The sequence below is a fragment of the Ranitomeya variabilis genome, chromosome 6 (assembly GCF_051348905.1).
Source record: "Ranitomeya variabilis isolate aRanVar5 chromosome 6, aRanVar5.hap1, whole genome shotgun sequence".
NCBI classification, from domain to species: domain Eukaryota; kingdom Metazoa; phylum Chordata; class Amphibia; order Anura; family Dendrobatidae; genus Ranitomeya; species Ranitomeya variabilis.
The window spans coordinates 21,973,076-21,986,700 of record NC_135237.1 but is presented as its reverse complement, the minus strand read 5'-3'; the positions used below and the strand labels follow the sequence as shown (position 1 = coordinate 21,986,700).

At 40.0% G+C, this 13,625-nt stretch overlaps 1 protein-coding gene and 1 long non-coding RNA gene across 4 annotated transcripts in view; one reads left to right on the top strand and one right to left on the bottom strand.

Annotated features, from left to right (window-relative positions):
• The window catches only part of KLHL40 (kelch like family member 40), a 35,536-nt gene that overhangs the window by 12,765 nt on the left and 9,146 nt on the right, over positions 1-13,625 (bottom strand). The window contains exon 2 of the mRNA XM_077268018.1: positions 1,868-2,028. Within this exon, the coding sequence (XP_077124133.1) occupies positions 1,868-2,028 (161 nt within the window). The remainder of the gene's footprint in view (positions 1-1,867; positions 2,029-13,625) is intronic.
• Positions 11,810-13,625, top strand: part of LOC143781423 (uncharacterized) — a 62,432-nt gene continuing 60,616 nt past the window's right edge. For all 3 annotated transcript variants that reach the window (XR_013216709.1, XR_013216711.1, XR_013216710.1), the window contains exon 1: positions 11,810-12,225. This is a non-coding gene — a long non-coding RNA (uncharacterized LOC143781423). The remainder of the gene's footprint in view (positions 12,226-13,625) is intronic.

The following is a 13,625-nucleotide window of genomic DNA, read 5'->3' as shown; positions in this document are numbered from 1 at the left end:
ATATAGAGGGGCAATGTGGGGGCACATTTATTGATGATGTTTCTGGTGCTGCATTCATGTACTGACAGTGATTCTGGCACTGTATTCATGCACTGATGGTGATACTGGTGCTGAATTTACGTACTGTCAGTGTTTCTGGCACTGCCTGCATGTACTGACAGAGGTTCAAACGCTGCATTCATGTACTGACAGCGGTTTTGACACTGCATTCGTGTACTGATGGTAGTTCTGGTGCTGCATTCATATAATAATGGTGGTTATGGTGCTGCTTTCATGTAATTATAGTGGTTCTGGCTCTACTTTTATGTACTGATGGTGGTTCTGATTCTGCATTCATGTACTGACAGTGGTTCTGGCACTGCATTCATGTACTGATGGTAATTCTGGTGCTGCATTCATGCAATGCGATGATAGTTTTGGTGATGTAATCATATAGCTACCAGCTCTTGTTACCAGCTACCGGCTCTTGTTATTGGTTCAGTATGGCACTGTGGCCCCCTGCTGTAGAGACTAAAGCTATGAATACAAACAAATGAGTACACCCCACATCAAATACCACTACATCCAGTATTGTGTATAACCCCCATGGTTTGTGAGGATGGCATCACTGAGTGAGTCCTTGTGGCCATAAGACTGTCAGACTGCGGAGCTGGATTATATTATTTTTCTTTGGGGGGGGGGCTACATTATATTCCATGTGGGGCTGCATTAGACTCTATGAGAGTCTACATTATATTCTGTGTGTGGGGCTGCATTATATTCTGTGGGAGGGGCTGCATTATACTCTGAAAGGGCTTCATTATACCCTATGATGGGGCTGCATTATACCCTATGAGGGGGGCTGCATTATACCCTATGAGGGGGGCTGCATTATACTCTATGAGGGGGGCTATATTATACCCTATGAGGAGGCTGCATTATACCCTATGAGGGGGCTGCATTATATTCTGGGGGGCTGCATTATACCATATGAGGGGGGCTACATTATACCCTATAAGGGGGCTGCATTATACTCTGAGGGGGCTACATTATATTCTGTGGGGGGCTGGATTATACCCTATGAGGGGGCAATATTATATTCTATGAGGGGGCTGCATTATACTATATGAGGGCTGCAGTATATTTTATGAGGGGGCTACTTTATATTCTATGAGGGGGCTACCCCAACCCCTGCTACATAATTAGGACGTGTACTACCTTATATTATACCCTGATATTAGCAGGTTTTACCGCACAATTGGTGGTCTTGTATTTATTTCTATGTAGCTACATAGTAGCCCCCAAGAATGATTTTCCCTGGTGGGCCCAAGGTGCTCCAGTCCGATGCTGGATGGCACCAAGTCTTCTAGGCACAAAATAAACAAGTTGGCGACATATCAACGATTTTTCCTTGAAGAACATCCATGATGGAGTTCTGCAGAGACAAGGGGTCACTGCTCTCCATCCAACATCCAGGGCTGAGAGGATCTCTTTCTTGATGAATGGAGAAAGATCGATGTTATGATGTCGCCAACTTGTTCATTCCAGGCCGAGAAGACTCGGTGCGTGGGGTGCACTCATTTTTGCATCAACTAATGTGAGCAAAACTGAACATTTTGTAATCAAAGTTACATTATTTACTTTACTGTCATATTATGGGTTACAAAAATGTTCTATGGAACTCAGTCTGGTCAAAAATTTGCAAACTGTTCTAGTGTTCAGTGAGATATTGATTAAAATTTCTCTTTTACAGTGGCCGTACTCATTTAGGCTGATCACTATATATATATATATATATATATATATATATATATATATATATATATATATATATATATATATATACAAATAGTACAAAAAGTTATTATAGGCGAATATTACAACTCACGGTCTGTCGTAACACAACACAGAGTCCAGAGTCTGTTCTCCTTCCTTCAGCTCTTTCCCACCAATCAGGTAGATAGAATTTTCGGATTCTCCAAGGCCAAAGAGACACCTCGCAGACGGGACCGGAGGCATTCCCAGCCAATCAGAGTCCAGATGATCAAACTAAAAAAGACGTAAAAATAAAAAAGCTAAATATGTTATATCAGCTAACGGAAAACGCAGATCACAACAAATGTACAAGCAAATTACTGTAATACTGCTGAATATAACTACTATAATACTGACCTAAAAGGGGAGAAGCCAGCGCTGCTTATGGTCAGAACGCAATACATAAAGAGCACATGCACATATTAATTTCTAACTATATATCAAAATTACACATTTAGCAAACAATTGATCAATTATTTCGCTGTGCCATTACGCGTACCCTTTCTGGCGCCATGGGAGTGATTCTGAAACGCTACAGGTAAAGTTTGCATTCAATATGGTCCTGCTTTTAATACATTTAGGAGGCCGTAATGGCACAGCGAATATAAAACACGTAGAGTAAAACTGCCCCATTATGAGAATGTCTTGGCATGGTGGGGTGGATCAAAGAATTGATCAAGTGTTTGCTAAATGTCTCATTTTGATATAGAGTTAGAAATCAATATGTGCATGTGCAGTTTATGTACTGCGTTCTGACCATAAGCAGCGCTGGCTTCTCCCCTTTTATTTTGTACATTTACTATAATACTGCCCCTATGTACAAGAATATAACTACTATAATACTGCTCCTATGTACAAGAATATAACTACTATAATACTGCCCCTATGTACAAGAATATAACTACTATAATACTGCTCCTATGTATAAGAATATAACTACTATAATACTGCTCCTATGTACAAGAATATAACTACTATAATACTGCTCCTATGTACAAGAATATAACTACTATAATACTGCCCCTATGTACAAGAATATAACTACTATAATACTGCTCCTATGTACAACAATATAACTACTATAATACTGCTCCTATGTACAAGAATATAACTACTATAATACTGCACCTATGTACAAGAATATAACTACTATAATACTGCCCCTATGTACAAGAATATAACTACTATAATACTGCCCCTATGTACAAGAATATAACTACTATAATACTGCTCCTATGTACAAGAATATAACTACTATAATACTGCTCCTATGTACAAGAATATAACTACTATACTACTGCTCCTATGTACAAGAATATAACTACTATAATACTGCTCCTATGTACAAGAATATAACTACTATAATACTGCTCCTATGTACAAGAATATAACTACTATAATACTGTCCCCTATGTACAAGAATATAACTACTATAATACTACCCCCATGTACAAGAATATAACTACTATAATACTGCTCCTATGTACAAGAATATAACTACTATAATACTGCTCCTATGTACAAGAATATAACTACTATAATACTGCTCCTATGTACAAGAATATAACTACTATAATACTGCTCCTATGTACAAGAATATAACTACTATAATACTGCTCCTATGTACAAGAATATAACTACTATAATACTGCTCCTATGTACAAGAATATACGGTAACTACTATAATACTGCCCCTATGTAAGAATATACTATAATACTGCCCCTATGTACAAGAATATAACTACCGTACTATAATACTGCCCCATGAACAAGAATATAACTACTATAATACTGCCCCCTATGTACAAGAATATAACTACTATAATACTGCTCCTATGTACAAGAATATAACTACTATAATACTGCTCCTATGTACAAGAATATAACTACTATAATACTGCCCCTATGTACAAGAATATAACTACTATAATACTGCTCCTATGTACAACAATATAACTACTATAATACTGCTCCTATGTACAAGAATATAACTACTATAATACTGCACCTATGTACAAGAATATAACTACTATAATACTGCCCCTATGTACAAGAATATAACTACTATAATACTGCCCCTATGTACAAGAATATAACTACTATAATACTGCTCCTATGTACAAGAATATAACTACTATAATACTGCTCCTATGTACAAGAATATAACTACTATACTACTGCTCCTATGTACAAGAATATAACTACTATAATACTGCTCCTATGTACAAGAATATAACTACTATAATACTGCTCCTATGTACAAGAATATAACTACTATAATACTGTCCCCTATGTACAAGAATATAACTACTATAATACTACCCCCATGTACAAGAATATAACTACTATAATACTGCTCCTATGTACAAGAATATAACTACTATAATACTGCTCCTATGTACAAGAATATAACTACTATAATACTGCTCCTATGTACAAGAATATAACTACTATAATACTGCTCCTATGTACAAGAATATAACTACTATAATACTGCTCCTATGTACAAGAATATAACTACTATAATACTGCTCCTATGTACAAGAATATAACTACTATAATACTGCCCCTATGTAAGAATATACTATAATACTGCCCCTATGTACAAGAATATAACTACCGTACTATAATACTGCCCCATGAACAAGAATATAACTACTATAATACTGCCCCTATGTACAGGAATATAACTACTATAATACTGCTCCTATGTACAAGAATATAACTACTATAATACTGTGCCCTATGTACAAGAATATAACTACTATAATACTGCTCCTATGTACAAGAATATAACTACTATAATACTGCCCCTATGTACAAGAATATAACTACAATAATACTGCCCCTATGTACAAGAATATAACTACTATAATACTGCCTCCTATGTACAAGAATATAACTACTATAATACTGCCCCTATATACAAGAATATAACTACTGTACTATAATACTGCCCCTATGTACAGGAATATAACTAATATAATACTGCTCCTATGTACAAGAACACAACTACTATAATACTGCGCCTATGTACAAGAATATAACTACTATACTATAATACTGCCCCTATGTACAGGAATATAACTACTATAATACTGCTCCTATGTACAAGAATATAACTACTATAATACTGCTCCTATGTACAAGAATATAACTACTATAATACTGCTCCTATGTACAAGAATATAACTACTATAATACTGCTCCCTATGTACAAGAACATAACTACTATAACACTGCCCCCTATGTACAAGAATATAACTGCTATAATACTGCCCCTATGTAAAAGAATATAAGTACTATAATACTGCCCCTATGTACAAGAATATAACTACTATAATACTGCCCCTATGTACAAGAATATAACTACTATAATACTGCCCCTATGTACAAGAATATAACTACTATAATACTGCCCCTATGTACAAGAATATAACTACTATAATACTGCCCCTATGTACAAGAATATAACTACTATAATACTGCTCCTATGTACAAGAATATAACTACTATAATACTGCCCCTATATACAAGAATATAACTACTATAATACTGCCCCCTATATACAAGAATATAACTACTATAATACTGCTCCTATGTAGAAGAATATAACTACTATAATACTGCCTCTATGTACAAGAATATAACTACTATAATACTGCCTCTATGTACAAGAATATAACTACTATAATACTGCTCCTATGTACAAGAATATAACTACTATAATACTGCCCCTATGTACAAGAATATAACTACTATAATACTGCCCCTATGTACAAAAATATAACTACTATAATACTGCCCCTATGTACAAGAATATAACTACTATAATACTGTTCCTATGTACAAGAATATAACTACTATAATACTGCCCCTATGTACAAAAATATAACTACTATAATACTGCCCCTATGTACAAGAATATAACTACTATAATACTGCCCCTATGTACAAAAATATAACTACTATAATACTGTTCCTATGTACCAGAATATAACTACTATAATACTGCTCCTATGTACAAGAATATAACAACTATAATACTGCTCCTGTGTAGAAGAATATAACTACTATAATACTGCCCCTTATTAGTACAGCTCTGTGATTTAGCGGCTACCCATGTGCTGTGTGAGGTCCCCATAACTGGCTCACATTTTTGCTGTTGCAGGAGGTCACACCATGTCATGTTACACTCTCACCCTCCCTGAAGAAAAGCTGAATGGGTTCTTTAACAGTTATAAGGAGGCGTCCTGAGTCGGGGCAGGGAGCCAGGCCGTTCTGTGACTATGCCTAGTAGGCATTTACTAATAGCCACCAACTGTCACACAAGGTGGAAATGACTACCACATCCAACCCTAACATTACCACTATGTACAGTAGATGCCCAGGTTATACCAGCTGTAAATAATGCTGTTTATTTTCTGCAATTATATATGCAGTATTGTTTTGTCCCCTTTGTAACATCTTTTGTATATCATTATAATAACTTTATAAACACTGCCTATCATTCTTGATTAAATATAAAATATCATAATTCTGTTCCTTTTGTTCTGTAAACCGCTCTCCTGAAAGCCATACGCTACCTACCAGGTCTCCAGTCAGTCTGGATAAACACCTGGTGGTGGCAGTGAGTAGTTCTTTGGTTAGGCCCCTTTCACACATCAGGTTTTTGCCGTCAGGCACAATCCGGCAAACTGAAAAAAATGGATCAGCAAAAGTTCCTGCCAGATCCGTTTTTTTCTCATAGACTTGTATTAGTGCCGGATTGTGCCTGATGGCCTCACATTTCATCCGTTTTTTGCAGGATCCATGCAAAATTAGTTCTCCGGCGTCCGGAGAAAACGTACAGAGGAACGTTTTTTTCTGTCCGGCGGAAAACCGACCGTACAGCGACTGATCCGGCGGAAAACGTATGAAACGTGAGGTGAAATGACAGAATCCGGCGACCGAATCCGGTTTTTTTTACACAATTCATGCATTTTCCATTCTGGAAAATCTCTCTCTCTCGATAGGGGGCAGCTGAGAGCTGTTTGTCACAAAAAGATAACAGTGGATGGATCTACGCTACCCCCCTGGCCATGATCTTTGGCAAAAACTATATACGGGAGATTCCCAGGTTATACCAGCTGTGCATATGTAATTATATACAGGATATACCCAGGTTATACCAGCTGTGCATATGTAATTATATACAGGATATACCCAGGTTATACCAGCTGTACATATATAATTATATACAGGAGATGCCCAGGTTATACCAGCTGTACATATATAATTATATACAGGAGATGCCCAGGTTATACGGCTGTACATATATAATTATATATAGGAGATGCCCAGGTTATACCGGCTGTACATATATAATTATATACAGGAGACGCCCAGGTTATACCAGCTGTACATATATAATTATATACAGGAGATGCCCAGGTTATACCAGCTGTACATATATAATTATATACAGGAGATGCCCAGGTTATACGGCTGTACATATATAATTATATACAGGAGATGCCCAGGTTATACCAGCTGTACATACATAATTATATACAGGAGATGCCCAGGTTATACCAGCTGTACATATATAATTATATACAGGAGAAGCCCAGGTTATACCTGCTGTACATATATAATTATATACAGGAGATGCCCAGGTTATACCTGCTGTACATATATAATTATATATAGGAGATGCCCAGGTTATACCAGCTGTACATATATAATTATATACAGGAGAAGCCCAGGTTATAGCAGCTGTACATATATAATTATATACAGGAGATGCCCAGGTTATACCAGCTGTATATGTATAATTATATACAGGAGGTGTCCAGGTTATACCAGCTGTACATATATAATTATATACAGGAGATGCCCAGGTTATACCAGCTGTACATATATAATTATATACAGGAGATGCCCAGGTTATACGGCTGTACATATATAATTATATATAGGAGATGCCCAGGTTATACCAGCTGTACATATATAATTACATACAGGAGATGCCCAGGTTATACCGGCTGTACATATATAATTATATACAGGAGATGCCCAGGTTATACGGCTGTACATATATAATTATATACAGGAGATGCCCAGGTTATACCGGCTGTACATATATAATTATATACAGGAGATGCCCAGGTTATACCAGCTGTACATATATAATTATATACAGGAGATGTCCAGGTTATACCAGCTGTACATATATAATTATATACAGGAGATGCCCAGGTTATACCAGCTGTACATATATAATTATATACAGGAGATGCCCAGGTTATACCAGCTGTACATATATAATTATATACAGGAGAAGCCCAGGTTATACCTGCTGTACATATATAATTATATACAGGAGATGCCCAGGTTATACCTGCTGTACATATATAATTATATACAGGAGATGCCCAGGTTATACCAGCTGTACATATATAATTATATACAGGAGAAGCCCAGGTTATAGCAGCTGTACATATATAATTATATACAGGAGATGCCCAGGTTATACCAGCTGTATATGTATAATTATATACAGGAGGTGTCCAGGTTATACCAGCTGTACATATATAATTATATACAGGAGATGCCCAGGTTATACCAGCTGTACATATATAATTATATACAGGAGATGCCCAGGTTATACGGCTGTACATATATAATTATATATAGGAGATGCCCAGGTTATACCAGCTGTACATATATAATTACATACAGGAGATGCCCAGGTTATACCGGCTGTACATATATAATTATATACAGGAGATGCCCAGGTTATACGGCTGTACATATATAATTATATACAGGAGATGCCCAGGTTATACCGGCTGTACATATATAATTATATACAGGAGATGCCCAGGTTATACCAGCTGTACATATATAATTATATACAGGAGATGCCCAGGTTATACCAGCTGTACATATATAATTATATACAGGAGATGCCCAGGTTATACCAGCTGTACATATATAATTACATACAGAAGATGCCCAGGTTTTACCGGCTGTACATATATAATTATATACAGGAGATGCCCAGGTTATACCGGCTGTACATATATAATTATATACAGGAGATGCCCAGGTTATACCAGCTGTACATATATAATTATATACAGGAGATGCCCAGGTTATACCAGCTGTACATATATAATTATATACAGGAGATGCCCAGGTTATACCAGCTGTACATTTATAATTACATACAGGAGATGCCCAGGTTATACTGGCTGTACATATATAATTATATACAGGAGATGCCCAGGTTATACGGCTGTACATATATAATTATATACAGGAGATGCCCAGGTTATACCGGCTGTACATATATAATTATATACAGGAGATGCCCAGGTTATACCAGCTGTACATATATAATTATATACAGGAGATGCCCAGGTTATACCAGCTGTACATATATAATTATATACAGGAGATGCCCAGGTTATACCAGCTGTACATATATAATTATATACAGGAGATGCCCAGGTTATACCGGCTGGCTCTATAGCAGTATTGTATGTGCTGTATGTACCTAGTAGAGGATATTCTGTAGATCCTCAGGCTTCTTTGGCTTTGCTTTATACAGAGGATCAGTGAAGCTCTTTTAGATCTCGTGTTACAGATTGTTATATTCTCAGCTCTGTTAGATTCCTGCTTTCCCATGTGAGAGCAGCATCAAGCAGGGGCAGAGATCCTGATTCCAGCGTTGTGGAACTTCCAGGGCTTCTTATCCCTTCACGACATAAGGCTAGTTTCACACTAGCGTCGGGAACAACCCGTCGCTGTGCGTCGGGCCGACGTTCCCGACGCTAGGGTGGTCTCCGCCGCACAACGGGGGCAGCGGATGCATTTTTCCCACGCATCCGCTGCCCCATTGTGAGGTGCGGGGAAGTGCGGGGAGGTGGGGGCGGAGTTCCGGCCGCGCATGCGCGGTCGGAAAAAGTGGACCGTCGGGAGCAAAAAACGTTTTTTTCTCCCGACGGTCCGCTACCACACGCCCAAGCGTCGCAAATGCGTCGCTAATGTTAGTCTATGATGAAAAAACGTATCCAGCAAGAACTTTTGCTGGATGCGTATTTTCGGCAAAACGACGCATTTGCGACGTATTGCAGTTAACGCTAGTGTGAAACTAGCCTAAGACGTGTATTTACTCATCAGTCTCGGCCTCTTTCCCCGCACTTGATGTCTGATTTAATCAGCTGTCCAACTAAATTCTGCTGTTAATCTCTGATTTAAAGGGGTTGTCTGGAGAAATTCGATTTGCTGATTACAGGCCCGGGACCGGAGCGTATGTATGAGATATGCAGACCCCCAGTCAGTGTATGGTGCGAGGCGTCGCCCACTGTCAGAGGGTATACATAACTCATACATACCCTCTGGCCCCGGGTCTAAAATCGGAGAATCCCCCCAGTGCACAGTGCGGGTGCTGGGGGGTTTATGAGTCAGCAGTCACACAGAGGGATTGTAGTTATTGGTTTTAACCCGACAACCATCACAAATTCCGTCCATGGGCGCTCCTGTCATGTGATCGGTCGGGTGTTGATGGGTTGTTATGGCAGCTGGGGGTCTGCATAAGACCCCTGTGCCTGTCATCACAACAGTCCTATGAACGCCGGCTTCAAGTCACCTAAGGGGACTATTAAATACAGTAAAAAGTAAAAAGAAAATGTTTAAAAATATGAACAAAATAAAAAAACAACATAAAAGTTCACATCACTCCTCTATTGGAGTGGTGTATATACTGAAAATAAACCAATGCAAACTACACAGAATTGTTACCGCTGCGTTCAGAATCGTCCGATCTGTCAGAATATAAAAACAATTGATCAGATCTGTAAAGGGCGTAGCGAGAAAAAAAAATAGAAATGACAGAATTACATTTTTTTGCAACTTTGTAATAAAATGCAATATCATCGTATCTACACGAAAATGGTATAAAAAAATTCAGCTCAGGAAGCAAAGACTGAGTCCTCACCAGCCCCAGATCCGAAAAATGGAGACGCTACGGTGTCGGAAAATGGCCACAAACGCAAAAAAAGGTTTTATACAAATTTTGGAACTTTTTTTCACCAATTAAATAAAAAATAAACCCTACATGTTTGGTATCTGCGTAATCGCACTGACCGGCACAATCACATGACCTGGGCAGTTTTACCATATAGTGAACGTGGTAAATTAAAACCCCAAAACATTGAGGAATTGCACAATTTCACTTTCACCGCATTTCAATATTATTTCCTGTTACCAGTGCACTATATAGTAAAGTCAATGCTGGGATTCAAGAGTACAACTCGTCCCGCAAACAACAAGCCCTGATCCGGCCACATCGATGGGCAGAGAAAGGTAAATTATGGCTCTTGGAAGAAGGGGAGGAAAAAACAAAAACGGAAAAAAAAAAACGAAAATGGCCCAAGGATGAAGAGTTTAATGCAGTTGTGATAAAATCCCTGTTTTCCCTGCTGCAGATCTCTGAATGCTGAGCTCTGTATTATCCTACCCACACCTCTGACTGGCAGCTTCCTGGGTACACTGTGCATAGGCAGAAATCTGCTAATCAGATGTGGGGGAGGGGTGACTCAGAGCAGAAGGACTACAGGGCATGAGACAGCTAAACCTCAGTGATAATCTCCTGCTGATAAAACACTGATTTTATTGAAATTACAGCACGCAGCCCTGTAAGTGACACATCACTGGAATCAGCGTCTCTGCCCCTACATTAAACTGCTCTCAGATTAGGTGGCAAAAACATCTCCGCAGCACAGATAGTGAGTGAGTGACATGTGTGATAGAAACAATGGACGCCCAGTATTGGCTGTGAGCAGCAACGTCTGATGACCCGTGATGAAAACGGTCATCTGATAATGGCTGACGATGCTCCTTTCCTTTACTAGGTGTGAATGAGGGCTGACTGCGGAGAAGCACAGACATCCCTGCGGTTAGTGGGGGTGAGAACGCCATTGTTTCTCCTGTCTGCGGATCGTCTCCCCTTGTCGCTCACCCATTGTCTACACCATGAAGGTGTTCAGGGTCGGACTGGCCTGGCGGAAATTGCCCGGTGGGCCCCGATGATTGACACACTGCGCCTTTAAAAGCGCCTCCTAAGGTTATGCAGGGCCGCGCGCACATTTATTGACCGCGGAGAGAGAGACGCTGTCACTGCGTCACGTGATAAGGATTCAGGAGGACGGTGACGTTCTTCGTGGGCGGCGACTCGCACGGCACTCTGCTTTCCTGCAGTCCGGTGCCTTGTTGCTATAGCAGCGGCTGTCAGGTGACCCCTCACTGTGCTGCTCTCTTGTTTCCCGCCCTCCTGTTTCCCGCGCTGTAACTGTCTCCAACTGTGTGATGTCTCCTCCCGGGAAGCGCCGACTACAGCTGGGGCTGCGGCTTATTCTAAAGTGCGACACAGGGTTTTTCTTGGTGAGTGTTCCCAACTATGTGTGTATGTATATGTGTGTGTGTGTGTATATATATATATATATGCCTGTGTGTGTTTGTGTATATATGCCTGTGTGTGTGTGTATATATGCCTGTGTGTGTGTGTATATATGCCTGTGTGTGTGTGTGTGTATATATGCCTGTGTGTGTATATATATATGCCTGCATGTGTGTGTGTGTATATATGCCTGTGTGTGTGCGTATATATGCCTGTGTGTGTATATATATGCCTATGTGTGTGTGTGTATATATATGCCTGCATGTGTGTGTGTGTATATATGCCTGTGTGTGTGTGTATATATGCCTGTGTGTGTATATATATGCCTGCATGTGTGTGTGTGTATATATGCCTGTGTGTGTGTCTATATATGCCTGTGTGTGTGTGTGTATATATGCCTGTGTGTGTGTGTATATATGCCTGTGTGTGTGTGTGTGTATATATATATGCCTGTGTGCGTGTGTGTGTGTGTATATTCCTGTATGTGTATATATGCCTGTGTGTGCGCGTAGATGTGCCTGCCTGTGTATGTATGTGTGCTCATGTATGTCTATGTGTGCGTGTCTGCGTATGCATGTTTGTGTCTGCGTTCACGCGTCTATATTTACGTGTGTGTGTGTGTGTGTGTGTGTGTGTGTGTGTGTGTGTGTGTATGCCTGTGTATGTGTGTATATATTATACAAAAACCACACCAGCGCTGACCTAAAGGAAAGAAGGAAACACTCTCAGCAGCTGGGATCGAGACAGGAGGTGCCGGAACACTGTCGTAGGGATAATACACACTGAAAAAATGATTCGAAACCGCGCTTGAGGAGGTGAAGAAACCTGTGAAGGTAAGTGTGGGATAGAACATACAAACCGGAACATACACAGACTGCCCTGTAGATGTGTGTCAGCGGGCGCAATGCACAAAACAATAGGCTGGGAATTCTGCGTCTAAGGGGTGCCCCGACTCTTACACGCCCAGAGCTGGTCACCTACGGGACGCTGCACTGAACCCCAGATGGTGCCGCTAATGGGCTATGAATCTAACTGACGGGTGTATCGGTATTGGACTCACCGGATAGAAGAAGCGGTCGTGGCCGGGAGCTGGAGAGTCCACAGCGGCAGGAGAGAGATGGGCGTCGGCGGAGAGCAGGTGATGAGGTGCTCCGCAGAGCCAGAGAGACCCCGGCCGGTGGCGTCTCTGGGTGCGTGCAGGAGAACAGAAGAAAAAAAGGCCGACAGAACTGACTGGCGTGTGACGTCACAAAATTGGCTACGGAGCAGTGCTAGGGCCAAAAAGCGTACCAACGCGTTTCAGAGGATCAACGCCCTCCTTCATCAGGGTTGCCGGTCCCTGTTGCTCCCTGCTATTAAAGCCAATCGTCCTGTCAATCACCAT